Source organism: Mytilus galloprovincialis, chromosome 1 (assembly GCF_965363235.1).
Source record: "Mytilus galloprovincialis chromosome 1, xbMytGall1.hap1.1, whole genome shotgun sequence".
NCBI classification, from domain to species: Eukaryota; Metazoa; Mollusca; class Bivalvia; order Mytilida; family Mytilidae; genus Mytilus; species Mytilus galloprovincialis.
The window spans coordinates 11,780,130-11,796,769 of record NC_134838.1 but is presented as its reverse complement, the minus strand read 5'-3'; the positions used below and the strand labels follow the sequence as shown (position 1 = coordinate 11,796,769).

Here is a 16,640-nt window from a genome sequence, read left to right as displayed (position 1 = left end):
TAGAAGTTTTCACAAAAGAGAAAATGTTAGTTCAAAAGACAGAGGCAAAGCCAAATCAACTATCACAAGATATAGTATGAAAGAACATAGCTGAGTCAGCTAAATCAAATGATTAAATGCATGGTCATATGTAAATTCTAAATGAAAAATGGTATATCTGAGTAACATGACATAAGAGATAGTAAAGTAATAATACATACAAATCTGAATTCTTTACCAGGATATTTACAAAGGATTGACGAAGCCAATAGTTTGTTAGAGAATATAAAGAAAAATAAATTACCAAGAAGTTTAAATAGATCAAAGTCACCTGAGCAGTAATACCCCAAAGTTCTTTTTGAATTTGCAGACATAATCGATACACCATTTTGTATGAGGACTGAACACTTGACCAGACTACTGAAAGTCTAAACAGCATCATATGCAAAATCATAGAAAAGCTCTTTAAGAAGAGAATTGTAGACCATGTTAATTGTTCTTTTTTATTTATCGATCAACAATATAACTTATTGTAGGACGATTAACGGCACTGCAATTGTTTGAGGAACAAGGTTATAGGACTATTGTTAATATACAAAATGTGCATAGAAAAGAAAAGGAAATGGAGTATCCATACAAGACAAAAAATCAGTACATGCACAGCAAAAATAAACACACAAAAAAGCAAAGGAACAAGGCTTTTATTGCTGTTCTTCATCTTAAAGTCACAGTGAGGCCTTCAACACGGAGCAAAAATACTCTCACCTCACTGCAAGTTTAAGACGACCCCTAGCACCGGCTTGAGCGGAATTCTTTGCAAAAATAACTGGGATAGACTGTAAAATGTAACACCACCTAATCGGTTAATGCATGTATATAAGATGATGGGTGTTTAATTAGATAATATTTTATAAATTTCGTGCATCGGAAGTGCTTTTCCCGATTCACCTTCTCAAAGAATTCTCATACCTAAACATTTGAAAGCCAGGGATGTATCAAGAAACGTTAAAATATAATGACCAAAAGGAATTAAAACAAAAGGCTGTCAGAGTGACAGCAAATCGGATTTTCCTGCAGAGGTCGAACCCTGAACAGTTGAGCAAGTATGGACACAACATTTAAGCTTAAAACAGTTCTGAATTTGGATTGTGATTGAATATTTGACACAACATAGGTTTGTGACACAAAATGAATGTGGTCAAAGAAACTGAAAAATTTGAAACCGGAAATTTACCTATTATGGTCCAATATCCAAAATCTAAGTACGTTGTTAGAATCAGCATACCAAAGAACCTCAAGAATTTAAATTTTGATGAAATCAAACACAGGTTTAGTTTAGGACCCTTTGGACCTCAATGTGGTATTATCTAATTAATAATGAAAATAAATACAGGTTTAGATTCAGCATTTCAAATAACCCTATATATTCAATTTATGTTGAAATCAAACACAGTATAATTTTGGACCCCGATTTGGACCAACTTGAAAACTGGGCCCAAAATAAGAAAATCTAAATATATGTTTATTAATAGACAAAATAAGTTTAGTTTTTAAAGGAGTTCGCTTCATAAAAAAATTATATATATAGCATTCAGAAAATAAGTTTATACAGAATAACAAACAAACCAACAACAAAATTCTTCAAACAATTTACAATTATCTTCAAAATGTCTAATAATGAACAGTAAATTTAAAGTTTATTTATTTGTCCTACAGAATTTATCATCATCAAAACTCAAGTCAAAGGAAACAACAGATCTAAATTTGAAAACAATTTCCTCAAAGCGTTTGCATGTTAATGAACGGACACAGATTGGCAGCCGCCAGCCCGCCGTACATCCAATAATCAATGACAGATTTTTCCTTCGAAAATCCAGTTAAAAACAGTCAAATTCAGGTAAGGTCTACTGGGCCTAAGGGACAAAACATTCGAATGCCAACTCGAAAAGCACTGGGAAAAATCTCCTATAATTATGACTTCAATACAGAATTCATGTTCACAGCAACCCTCTATCATGAACATTATGATTGGAACTGACGCCCTGGAATATCGTATCAACTGCAAAATATATACAGGGTACTCTGTTTGCAGGTGATGTACAAATGTTGCTTCAAAGAAACGGAAATTTCAAATTGAAATCTTGTTTAGCTCTCACCGGTACCACGATTTCCCGAGAAATACAAGAACCTTTATGGTATCCCAAAAACAAATTGTTATATCCCGATAAAAAGATTTTTTATGATGTTCTTTATGGTGTTATACTACTTTTAACACTGTCAACTTCTGAATGTAAGCCCCAAGTATTCAGCAGACATAAATGTATATGGTATTTAAAGAATGCTAGTTTCTGTCCTTCTTCTCAAGAAGCCCATGTAAAAAGTCTGCCTTATGGTTATTCATATATGAATGCCCACTGTGTTGAAAAACAAGCTCACCAGACTTTTTAAATATGTTGTCAATTAAAATATATTAAAAAATCTGAAACTTTAAATAAGTGTTCTTGGTATGTGTATTTTATATGCTGAGCAACTTATGACATCATGAGAACTTCATATATATTCGGTAGTCAAGAAACCATAAAAAAAAAAGATAGAAGACAACTAACATATGACATACTATAAACTTAAGAATATAAGGCAAACAGATATAAGTTATCTCTTATACCTTTTGGAATTAAGCTTTTTAGTACTTTGCAACACTTCTTATACTGCTGAAATATGCTTATTGTTCCAACCTTCAGTGAGATTTGACACAAGGCAAAACAACATTGTTTGCCAGCTATAATGGGAATGAACAACTAAAGGTATTGTATGACTGATGGTCATTTTTTACAGAAATAAAATAATATAAACGATAAAAATGAAGTCATTCTTATAATTGATTTGTTTTTACTATAAACCATGTAATATATATGTTTCCTAAAACATAATTGATTTGCTACAGAGTTATTTCTCTTCTGATATGTAATTCATATAATGGTATTATTTGAAGCAGTTTTTACATCGAGATGACCATGAGAGCATTCCGATTTATTGTTGCGGACGAGATTTCCACTTACGTAACTTTTGTGTTTGACTGGTAACCGATCTATAAACAGATAAATATGAGGACATTATTAAGTGCAAAATAACGTTCCTTATTGCTTGTTATAAATTCATTTCTTCAATGAATACTGATAAAAATATTTTTGTTTAGAACATAAATTAATAATATGAAAATGTTTTGTCGTTACAAATATATATATAAGTAAAAAAAATCATTGATAATACATGTATCTATGCACACGTACCGAAAAATTGTGTTAACGCATGGGGAGGAATATCTCAAGAACGTTTTGCCGAAATCTCCCATGCAGAGTTATCGGTCCTTGCTCTCTCTCTCAGAGCAAGGACCGATAACTTTGCATGGGCGATTGGTTTTGCGAGAAAATATGAATGCCTACTCAAATCCAATCTATTAGAAAAATCGAACTTTTACAGAAGAGTGTCCACCATGCACTTGCACTGCACTATTATTAGAATAGTAGAATAGAATGATATATAAATGGATGAAAATTATATATACATGTAACTGCTATATTAATATAATATATAACAACAAACCAGAGTATACTGATTTGTATCACTACAATATAACAGTTATTACGGTGAGGTTGAATTTCCTGTCATTTATTCATCATCCACGCACGAACTTGTCTCAGAAAAAAAATATCTCTGTACATTTACCTCAGTTTCAGGTATAGAGATGTGATTTTTTTCTGAGACAAGTGCTTTTGACCATCCACAAGAACTTGCGGTCATCCGATGTCAGTATTTTGATTAACTTTACTCACACAACAAATCGTCCTGTAAAAATTGCCATGCATACAACACACATTTCGTGATCGACCTTCATCAGGTTAGCCAAGATAAAAAGTTTGGAAAACCAAAAATATCTATATTATAACAAACACTATGTTTGTTGTACCTACCAATACATGTAGTAATTCAGGTTCTAAATATGCAGTAAAAATGTTTTTTTTATGTATGAAATTTTAGAACAGGAAAACTTGGAAATTCCTGTTTCGTTGGGTTCATGGTATTTAAGTATAACATTCGGACCTTCAAATATATGAATATATAATAAATAAACTAACAACATTGCAGTTTAGCATTTATTGTAAAAATGACATGATGGCATCAGTAATGAAAACGTGTTACTTTGTTACAAAATGGAGGCATGTTATGGTATTTATACATGTTACTGCTATATGTGCATCACATCAAATGACAAATACACAATTACATACAACAGTTAGATAGAATATCAAAGTTGACATATCACAGCTTTTTCACGGTTGAATACAATCGTATAGTTTGGTAAAAGACCATTTTTTCACAAAACATCTAAGGCATAACAAATGGTAAATAGAAACTTGATCTGGCATTTTATCACTGGACTGGATTAGGATTTAATAACAAGATGCTTAAAAAACTTTTGTCATGCATGATTTTTTTGTTTTCTAATTTTGAAAAATTATTGATATTGTACTTTAATAAAAGCATTGACTAAATAAAAAATATTCTTGTCTTTCAATAAAAAGAAATCTGAAAATTGGTTTGTCTTGTGTGAATTCAAATAATGTTATGCACACTTTTTTTCAATAGTCAACCAGGTTTACTTTACAAAATGTCTTACTTTAAATATTTGATAAGAGTTGTAAAAAATTGTCAATGTCTTTTTTTCATATCTTACATGCTAGAATCATTAAAAACTGAACTATTTGGTATCAACAGATTATGATGTGATTTATATGTTATATGAATACAAATGTGATGATATGGCTTGCATGCATGTCAGAATCTACAAATGGTTATAATTAACACAAATGGGTTAGCAATATTTAAGTGTTAAAATAAACTTGAGAAGTTTATAGTGCATCTTCGTGCATACTTATTGTTTTTTTCGTCAGTTTTTTTTTCAAAATGAAATATAGTAGAATGAAATGAATGATTTTTTTTATATGTGTAACTACACAGTAGCCAAAGTAGACATTTTTTTAGTTTAAAACACGATATTTTTAATATAAACTGAAATCAATAAATAATTTAGAAATTGTCTGAGGTGTAAATATAAAACACATCTCATTATGTACAATAATTGATTGTTGAAATTAGTCAATCAACAATTACATTAAATATTTGCATTAATATTGTATGGTTGTGTTAATTATAACAAACTGTAAACTTTGACGGTCATATTATACAATTGATGTGCCTCAAATCTACATCCTTAACTTTATACAATAATCAATTTGCAACTTAGTTGCTTAGGATGATACTGTATATCCTTTCTCCTTTTGTATACAATTAAATAAATAAAAACAAGGTGAAAAGTTTCAGAGTCTGCCAGAGAGTGTGCACTATAAATAAATCGGCAATCACAACAATCATTCTCTTGAAATATATAATTAGAAAACAAAAATCATTGTTAGCTTAAAAAATAACTATTAATAATGACACAATTAATACTGAATCAGATATTTAATAAAACTCTGTACCAGTTTTATAATGAAAAATAATTTTGTTTATAAATGTGATTAAAATTTCAACACTAAGTTCACTGAACAGACATGTTTAATTCTAAGAGAAATGTCATTTTTTTTAGACATACCAATTTTTGGTTTATTTTTTGAAAATTATTATAAAATCTGCAAAAATTCTCTAAGTTCACTGAACAGACTTGATAGGTATAAGAAGATAGATAAAATCTGGTAAAAATTAATAAATATGCAGCAATTCAGATAAAATTCAAATATATCTCTCAAAAACATGCACTTTTTTTTTATATTACAAGCGGAATCAAGTCCTACTTGAAGAATCTAACTTTAACCAAAATATGGAAAAAACAGTTTCTGTTCATGCAAAATCCTATTTTTGTTTTAGACAAAATAAAATTGAAAATAACATCAACCTAATTAAAATAGCCTTAAAAAGGTCACATTTACAAATTACTGCAAAAATAAATTAGTAGTACGTTTATACACATTCTTTACAAAATTATACAAAGTTGTGGTACAAAATTTCTGGGCTACAATACAAAATTCTTATTTCTGTCTAAAATAGTTCTTTCTTAAAAATGTTAGAAATTCTTTTCAATTATTATGTAAATCAAATACTCATCAGAAAATGTACAAAAAAAATCCTTTTCATTATATATTAAGCAAATCCAAAAGATATAACTGGCACATTACTAGACGTATATTTTGTAGACAATTCAAATTTTTCATAATGTAACATTATATATTTCTTCACTTGTTTTCTTGAAATAATGGGTAACCATTTAACTATTGAATTATTATTATACCATTTATGCAAGCATAAAGTATTTAGAAAAAACGTTAATTGCAACTGTATGTCAACCGCAAATCATATGAAAGAGACTTAGCATTTTCTAACATCAGTAATTTAATCATAATAAAATGCTATTGGCGAATCTGAAATTTGAAGAAAAATTATTTCCATAAATATTCAAGTGTCCCTTTGGCTCTAAAAATGCCATAAACTGTATGTTTTCATTTTTCTTGAAGACAGTTATCAATAAACTTAACCAAGATCACTTAATGTGAATACAACTTAGCTATCTTGATAAAATGGGTAATTGTCAATTAATTGAAATGGTTTAATAAATTTTAATTTCCTATATAGTTTATACACAAAATGAGGTAAACATAAAAAAAAAGGAAGGTCGTACTGCAGTAGTGACAACCAACTGAAATGGTTTAACAAATTTTAATTTCCAAAACGAGGTAAAAGGAAAAAACAAAAAGTACAAACTGTGGCTTTAACTTCGGCTTTTTATAGCAATATGTTCAATCTATAAGTAACAGTGAGATGACCACATATGTACAACATTGACCATATTGGACAGATATCTAATAGCTGTTATATATACAAGTTTTCATGTTAAGAAACAGCAATTTAATTTTTATTATAATATAACTCTATCTGTATTGTGAGATGTGCAATAAAATGTGAATGTTATTTATTACTACAAAATTGTGTTTATACAGAATTTCATTATTAATTATTTTTTCCTGTAATATCTGTGACCAGATGATACCTATATGATGCTACACTTTTCATTTATGTCAGAATTGTCCTGAATACAGTTATTGAATTTTAAAGTGTTTTTCAGGAGTAAAGTATTGTATTATGTAAGATGTGTATTTTAATCACCCATTAATCCTTCACTCTCAGATGGAATTACACAGACAAAATAGTGATAGCAATATCCATTGTCCAATGTTTTTCAGTTTACCAAAAAAAAAAAATTATCATTACAAAATCAACCAAAATAGGGTATTTTTCAGTAAATTTAAATTGAAAGTTTCATTGAACAGCTCAAATACTACTGAACAATGCCATGAAACCTCTGTAAAAGGTAAAATCACAAAAGTACTGAACTCCGAGGAAAGTTCAAAAATTAGATGAACTACTGAAAGCAACGTATAAATTGTTCTCATTATTCTCCATTGTAAACAATTATGATCATTGGTGTAATCAAAAGTTTAATATAAACATATCTAAAAAAAAAAAGACTATACAAACATTGTCTTATTTTGTAAACTATTCCATGCAACACTAGGCCACGTTCAGTGTCTTCAATGTCATAATATGTGTACTATGTCATAATTTGTAGTGTACTATGTCATAATTTGTAGTGTACTATGTCATAATTTGTAGTGTTCTATGTCATCAACTGTTACAATTTATGTTACAATCTTACATTACATTACAATGAACAAATACATCACATGGCACAGTTAATATGACCAATGATGAAAAATCGGCGGTTTCTTTTCAATATACACATCAAGAAGAATTATAATTATTAAAAACACCCTTTAAAATGTTTGCCTGAGTTAAACAAACTTGTTACATGGTTGAATGAAGATGAAGTTCAAGATGGCAGCTACCAGAATTGTTTCTATTGAAAATGATAAGCCTGTCAAATTAGAAGTTGGAGACTTAACTATCCTAATAAATAAAGACTTTCTAATTCAATACTTGCTTTTAAAACAAATTATTTCTTTAAATTTTCATTAATTATGTAAACTTTTTAAGAAGATAAGCACTCATGACAAATATAACTTTATATGATATAATTTTTCTAGAATATTAATAAATCTTTTCACTAATGCAGTGAGCAGAAAAAATTAAGAACTCCAAATTTATTATGTCAGAGCTTGTCCACAATCTTATTTATAAAACGACTGATTTTGTGCATTATTAAAATCATGCATAACAAAGAAACTGAAACTGGGGTGATCTGATAGAGGTGATCTGAGCCATAATCAACCCTGTTAGAACAAATGAGCTGGGATGTACTTTACATGCGACTGTCCCAAATCAAGAACCTGGTTAAGATCCTTACATTATGTATTTCTATTAAGTTTGTTTGCTTTTTATAATGGAATACGCTTTGAAATACATTCACCTTTCTATTTTTTATACATGGATTTTTTAACTAATATATTACAAGGATGCAGTGCATTGTGTATTTTCTATGGTGCTGGTAAATAAAAGATAGTTAGAAGTTATGAGTCGATATAAAAATGTATTTTAATAGAAAACTGACTTCATGCAAATTAATTTTAGTCAACTTTCTATACTATATTAACCATTCTGTGATAAGGCATATCATTTGACGAACGGGTCCCCCTTTTTCTATTTTTATGTTTCCTCATTTAGTAAATATTTTACAAAAGGAGGAAAATAAATAATAGAGGACCACAAATGATAAACTAATGGTATTGTAATATCGTATGAAAACAGAGCTGGAACACATTAAAAGAATGAAAATAAGTTAAAATATTACAAAATGTTAACAGACAAAAAATCGAAAGCGCAAAAAGGAGGTCAATTCCTCAAGCGCCTGTGATATTTTTCTGGTGGTTCTTTCTTTCTGTTTTGTTTGATACTTTTTGACAGAAGTATGATAGCATAGAAGATGATTACCCATGATATTCGTATATAGGTTAAAATAAACTTACCTTTGGTTTGGGCGAGCTCCATCTGATTTTGAAACGAAAGTATGTCCTTTATGGATACATGTATACAGAAGTTCACAGTTAGCAAACTTTGTTTTTGATGTATCATTGTTTTTATGCCCCACCTACGATAGTAGAGGGGCATTATGTTTTCTGGTCTGTGCGTCCGTTCGTCCGTCTGTTCGTTCGTCCGTCCGTCCGTTCGTTCGTCCGTCTGTCCCGCTTCATGTTAAAGTTTTTGGTCAAGGTAGTTTTTGATGAAGTTGAAGTCCAATCAACTTGAAACTTAGTATACATGTTCCCTTTGATAAGATCATTCTAATTTTAATGCCAAATTAGAGAATTTATTCCAATTTCACGGTCCACTAAACATAGAAAATGATAGTGCGAGTGGGGCATCCGTGTACTGTGGACACATTCTTGTTTAGAACTGCGTTTGTATAGCTGTCTGGAATTTGTGTCTTGATATTGTTTCAGTTTCGTTTCAAACGCATCCAAAGTTTTAAATTTTCACCCAAAATAAAAGTGGTAATAGGAATCTCTTCACCCCTTGTCCAAAGTATAATGACAGGAATAAGAGTAGGTGTGCAGTTAAATACTTAAAAGTGAACACTTTTCTCAGCACAAATTCTCAACAACAAACCATTGAACTATATTGTTCGCCTTTTGCCCTACTAATATGAAGTAGTATCTTTAAGAACATCAAAACCATTAATACGTAAAAGTATTTAAACAACATGTGTTGAATAACAATATTTATTATTTATCATTATTATAAGTATTATTTAGTACATATTAAAAATAAAGCAACAAAACTATAGAAGATTTAAGTTTAATAAATCTAACGTACATTGTTGTTTTTCGTGTAACAATAACGCAATGTAACCGTAGCCTCAATAATTATTGTTACATTCGTAATTAATCAATCCTTAGGTGTCAGACCACCAATTAAAAATCCCTATCTGTTCAACCAAATTTTGCAATTTTCACAGTTTCTAAATATTTTACCTTAAGTTTAACTTCATAGAAACCAGGTATATCCTTAATTGTACATGTATCAGCTTTCTACATGCCAATTTTCACCATACCTTTAAAGCCTTCTAACAAAATAACTGACCTTCAAACAGAGGTACTCCAAAAAAAAAAACAAAAAAAAAACGGGTTTTCTGGAAATTTAAAATTAGTATACTATGGAGCGCATTAATCCTCGATTTTTAATGCAAACTCATAGACAAGTAAATTTTGGCTCAAAATGATCTAGATATATTTCTCTTTCACCAAAAGTTTCATTTCTGCAAATGTGTTGGTTAGTTTAAGTAAACAAGGACATCAAAAGCACTATTTTGTGTCAGAGTAGGGCTACTTTTACAAATTGGAGAGAGTAATTGGTTGTCTGACACCTCCTTACCCAACTTTGCATTCTTGCAATTAGTCTCCAATGTAACAATAATATTTTTATAATTGTTACCTTTCCATGTAACCCTAGCCAGTGCCTTTTAGATTACATGTAATCACTTGTCACTGCGTATAACTTTTTGATAATAACATCCATATTCCTGACTCTGACTTGGAACAGGACATTTTGATAATAACAGCCATATTCCTGACTTGGAACAGGACTTTTTGATAATAACATCCGTATTCCTGACTTGGAACAGGACATTTTGATAATAACAGCCATATTCCTGACTTGGAACAGGACATTTTGATAATAACAGCCATATTCCTGACTTGGAACAGGACTTTTTGATAATAACAGCCATGTTCCTGACTTGGAACAGGACTTTTTGATAACAACAGCCATATTCCTGACTTGGAACATGACTTTTTGATAACAACAGCCATATTCCTGACTTAGAACATGACTTTTTGATAATAACAGCCATATTTCTGTCTTGGAACAGGACTTTTTGATTATAACATCCATATTCCTGACTCTGACTTGGAACAGGATATTTTGATAATAACAGCCATATTCCTGACTTGGAACAGGACTTTTTGATAATAACAGCCATATTCCTGACTTGGAACAGGACTTTTTGATAATAAGTCATATTCCTGACTTGGAACATGACTTTTTGATAATAACAGCCATATTCCTGACTTGGAACAGGACTTTTTGATAATAAAAGTCATATTCCTGATTTGGAACAGGACTTTTTGATAATAACAGCCATATTCCTGACTACGGTGACCTATAGTTGTTAATGTCTGTGTCATTTTGGTCTTTAGTGGATAGTTGTCTCATTGGCAATCATACCACATCTTCTTTTTAATATTGGAACAGGACGTTTTAAGAAACAAATGTGTTTCTCTGAATCATCACAGATAATGTCATGAAAGCTGGATCCATAATGTTTTATATGTATAAATGTATGAAATTTTGGCACAGGACAACTTTGAAGTTTTTGTCCATTGGGTTTATGGTATTTAAGACATATCATTTAGACCTTGAAATATACGAGTATAATAAATAAATGTAACAAATATGCAGTTTAGCATTTATTGTAAAAATGACATGATGGTATCATTAATGAAAACGTGTTACTTTGTTACAAAATGGAGGCATGTTATGGTATTTATACATGTTACTGCTATATGTGCATCACATCAAAGGACAAATACACATTTACATACAACAGATAGACAGATAGAATATCAAAGTTGTATCATTCAAATAAACAGATAAGGACAGCTTCCTTATCACAGAACATCTTAGGGATACTAAACTGGTATTAGAAAGAAAATTGATCTGGCATTTTACAACAGGACAGGATAAGAGTATAATAAAATGCTTAAAAAACTTTTGTTATGCATAATTTTATTTCCAAAAAACTTTTTTTCTAATTTTGAAAGATCATTGATATTGGTTTCTTAAATAAAAGCATTGCCCCAATAAAAAATATTCTTATTTTTAAATTAAAACAACTCTGAAAATTGGTTTGCCTTGTATTAAGCGTAATGGACTCATGCATGCACACTTTATTCAGCCAGATTTATTTTACAAGATGTCTTACTATATAAATTTACTAAGAGTTGTAAAAATTTGACAAATCCTTTTTTTTATCTTACATGCTAGAATTATCATAAAAGGCTGAACTATTTGGTATCAACAGATTATGAAGTGATTTATATGTTATGTGAATACAAATGTGATAATGATATGGCTTGCATGCATGTCAGAATCTACAAATTGTTATAATTAACACAAATGGGGTGAAGGGGGGATAATCACTTGTCATAATAAACTTTCGAAGTTTAAAGTGCATTTTTGTGCATACTCATTGTTTTGTTTCAAAATAAAATATTATATAGTAGATGTGAAATAAATGATTTTTTAAAATTGTGTGTAACACCATATTTTTTATATAAACTAAAATCAATAAATAATTTAGAAATCTTCTATATTGTCTGAGGTGTAAATATAAAACACATCTCATTTAGTACAATAACTAATTATTGAAATTAGTCAATCAATTACATTAAATATTTGCATTAATATTGTATGATTGTGTTAATTATAACAAACTGTAAACTTTGACGGTCATATTATACAATTGACGTGCCTCAAATCTACATCATTATCTTTATACAAAAATTAATTTGCAACTTAGTTGCTCTAGGATGATACTGTATATCCTTTCTCCTTTTGTATACAATTAAATAAATAAAAACAAGGTTACGTGTTTCAGACTCTACCAGAGAGCGTGTACTATAAATAAATCGACAATCACAACAATCAATCTCTTGAAATATATAATTAGAAAAACAAAATCATTGTTAGCTTAAAAAATAATAATGACACAATTAATACTGAATCAAATATTTAATAAAACTCTGTACCAGAAAAATAATTTTGTTTATAAATGTGATTAAAATTTCAACACTGAATTCACTGAACAGACATGTTTAATTCTAAGAGCAATGTCTTTTTTTAGACATACCAATTTTGGTTTATTTTTTTGAAAATTATTATAAAATCTGCAAAAATTCAACTTGATAGGTATAAGTAGATAAAATCTGGTAAAAATTAATAGATATGTAGCAATTTAGATAAAAATTCAAATATATCTCTCAAAAACATGCACTTTTTGTTTATATTACAAGCGGAATCAAGTACTAATTGAAGAATCTAACTTTAACCTAAATATGGAAAAAACAATTTCTGTTCATGCAGAATCCTATTTTTTTTTTAGACAAAATAAAATTGAAAATAACATCAACTTATTTAAAATAGCCTAAAAAAGGTCACATTTACAAAATACTGTAAAAATAAATTAGTAGTACGTTTATACACATTCTTTACAAAATTATACAAAGTTGTGGTACAAAATTTCTGGGCTACAATACAAAATTCTTATTTCTGTCTAAAATAGTTCTTTCTTAAAAATGTTAGAAAAATTTTTAAATTATAAAGTAAATCAAATACTCATCAGAAAATGTACAAAAAAATCCTTTTCATTATATATTAAGCAAATTCAAAAGATATAACTGGCACATTACTAGATAGCATATATTTTGTAGACGTTTTAAATTTTTCATAATGCAACATTATATATTTCTTCACTTGTTTTCTTCAAATATTGGGTAACCATTGAACTATTGAATTATTAATATACCATAATATGCAAGCATAAAATATCCAAAAAAAAGTTAATAGCAACTGTCTGTCAACCGCAAATCATGTGAAAGAGACTTGGCATTTTCTTACATCAGTAATTTAATCATAATAAAATGCTATTGGTGAATCTGAAATTTGAAGAACAATTATTTCCATAAATTTTCAAGTGTCCCTTTGGCACTAAAATGTCATAAACGTTTTGTTTTCATTTTTCTGGAAGACAGTTATCAATAAACTAAACCAAGATCACTTGATGTGAGTACAACTAAGCTATCTTGATAAAATGGGTAATTGTCAATTAATTGAAATGGTTTAACAATTTTTAATTTCCTATATAGTTTATACACAAAATGAGGTAAACCTAAAAAAACAAAGGAAGGTCGAACTGCAGTAGTGTCAACCAACTGAAATGGTTTAACAAATTTTAATTTCCAAAATGAGGTAAAAGGAAAAGAAAATAAGTACAAACTGCGGCTTTAACTTCGGCTTTTTATATAAATATGTTCAATCTATAAGTAACAGTGAGATGACCACATATGTACAACATTGACCATATTAGACAGATATCTAGTAGCTGTTATATTGTATAGATATCTTAAATATTTCTTATAGCTAGCTGGATAATAAATGTACACAAGTTTTCATGTTTAGAAACAGCAATTTAATTTTTATTATAATATAACTCTATCTGTATTAAGTGAGATCTACAATAAAATGTGAATGTTATTTATTACTACAAAGTTGTGTTTATACAGAATTTCATTATTAATTATAATTTTCCTGTAATATCTGTGACCAGATGTTACCTATATGATGCTACACTTTTCATTTATGTCAGAATTTTCCTGAATACAGTTATTGAAATTTAAAGTGTTTTTCAGGAGTAAAGTATTGTATTATGTAAGCTGTGTATTTTAATCACCCATTAATCCTTCACTCTCAGATGGAATTACACAGACAAAATAGTGATATTAATATCCATTGTCCAATGTTTTTCAGTTTACCAAATTTTTTTTTTTTTTATCATTACAAATCAACCAAAATAGGGTATTTTTCAGTAAATTTAAATTGAAAGTTTCATTGAACATCTCAAATACTACTGAACAATGCTATAAAACCTCTGTAAAAAGTAAAATCACAAAAGTACTAAACTCCGAGGAAAGTTCAAAAATTAGAATAACTCCTGAAAGCAACTTATAAATTGTTCCCATTATTCTCCATTGTAAACAATTATGATCATTGGTGTAATCAAAAGTTTAATATAAACTTATTTAAAAAAGACTATACAAACATTGTCTTGTTTTGTAAACTATTCCATGCAACACTAGGCCATGTTCAGTGTCTTCAATGTCATAATATGTGTACTATGTCATAATTTGTAGTGTACTATGTCATAATTTGTAGTGTTCTATGTCATCAACTGTTACAATTTATGTTACAATCTTACATTACAATACAATGAACAAATAAATCACATGGCACAGTTAATATGACCAATGATGAAAAATCGGTGGTTTCTTTTCAATATACACATCAAGAAGAATTATAACTATTAATAACACCCTTTAAAATGTTTGCCTGAGTTAAACAAACTTGCTACATGGTTGAATGACGATGAAGTTCAAGATGGCAGCTACCAGAATTTTTTCTATTGAAAATGATAAGCCTGTCAAATTAGAAGTTGGAGACTATCCTAATAAATAAAGCCTTTCTTATTCAATACTTGCTTTTAAAACAAATTATTTCTGTAAATTTTCATTAATTATGTTAACTTTTTAAGAAGATAAGCACTCATGACAAATTTCATTACAAAATTTATCTTCATGGGACACTTTTCTCTTTTTTAGCACTTTCAACATATTATGTATACTATGACTTTATATGACATATTTTTTCTAGAATATTAATAAATCTTTTCACTAATGCAGTGAGCAGAAAAAATTAAGAACTCCAAATTTATCATGTTAGAGCTGGTCCACAATCTTATTTATAAAACAACTGATTTTGTGCATTATTAAAAAATAGTAGTATTATTCTAAAGCACTTAAAGCAAAAAAAAGTTTTGTCATAAAAAAAAATTGCAATGATATGAAAAGCACCAAGCATGATATGTTATTTCATAAAATACAAAATATATCTACTGTTCAACTTTAAAATATGTTATCTTTGAAAACCAGCATAGCAATCAACATATAATTACTTTCTTATACATGGTACTGAAAACTGTCAAAATGGTTTTTTTTATTAAACTAATGTCAACTTGGCTACTCTACTAACATCTCTATTCTGAATATTGATGACATTCATATAATTTCACATTTGGTTTGACAAGTAAAAATTTAAAATAAAAATACAAGACCTTGTGTTATTTTAATCATCATTTTTAAGTCAACTTAAAAATGTAACTTGTAAATAACAGATATTTCCTTTGAAAATATGGGTAACTAAAAATGAGAGGTAACTAGTAAATAACTGATTTTTCCTGTGATAATAAGGTTAAAATTGTAATTATAGCATGCACACACTAGTTTTATACTACAAAATCAATTAACAGCAATTATTATATGTATAGTTTGTCATTCAAAAGCACTGTTTTGCACATAAGAAATCTTTGCTTTGATTATCACATGAAATGTATCACATGTCAGTCACATGATTTAATCACATGACATGGATTAAAACAGCAAGCTACATAATCTAATCATGTCACATAGATCAAAACAGCATACTCTGTCTTCTTATTTTACCTAAAAAGATAAGAAATTAATAATAGAATTAATTTATTCTAAATAAGTTTTCTTGAAAAACTGTAAACCTGCAAAAGCCAGTGGAAGATCCAGGATTTTCAATAACTGAGCAGGATCTGCCCCTGACTGTATTGCAAAATAATCATTTTACCTTAGTAGTTCTATATGAATAGCATATAGATTAGACCATTGGATTTCATGTTTGAATGGTTTCACACTCATCAATTTGGGGCCCTTTATAGTTTGCTGTTGGGTGTGAAC

At 28.9% G+C, this 16,640-nt stretch overlaps 1 protein-coding gene across 3 annotated transcripts in view; it reads right to left on the bottom strand.

Annotated features, from left to right (window-relative positions):
- Positions 1–15,896: 15,896 nt before the first annotated feature.
- The window catches only part of LOC143065273 (cyclin-dependent kinase 17-like), a 56,693-nt gene continuing 55,949 nt past the window's right edge, over positions 15,897–16,640 (bottom strand). For all 3 annotated transcript variants that reach the window (XM_076238757.1, XM_076238748.1, XM_076238766.1), the window contains one exon: positions 15,897–16,379. In XM_076238757.1, coding sequence (XP_076094872.1) covers positions 16,348–16,379 — 32 coding nt within the window. In that variant the 3' untranslated portion in view covers positions 15,897–16,347. The remainder of the gene's footprint in view (positions 16,380–16,640) is intronic.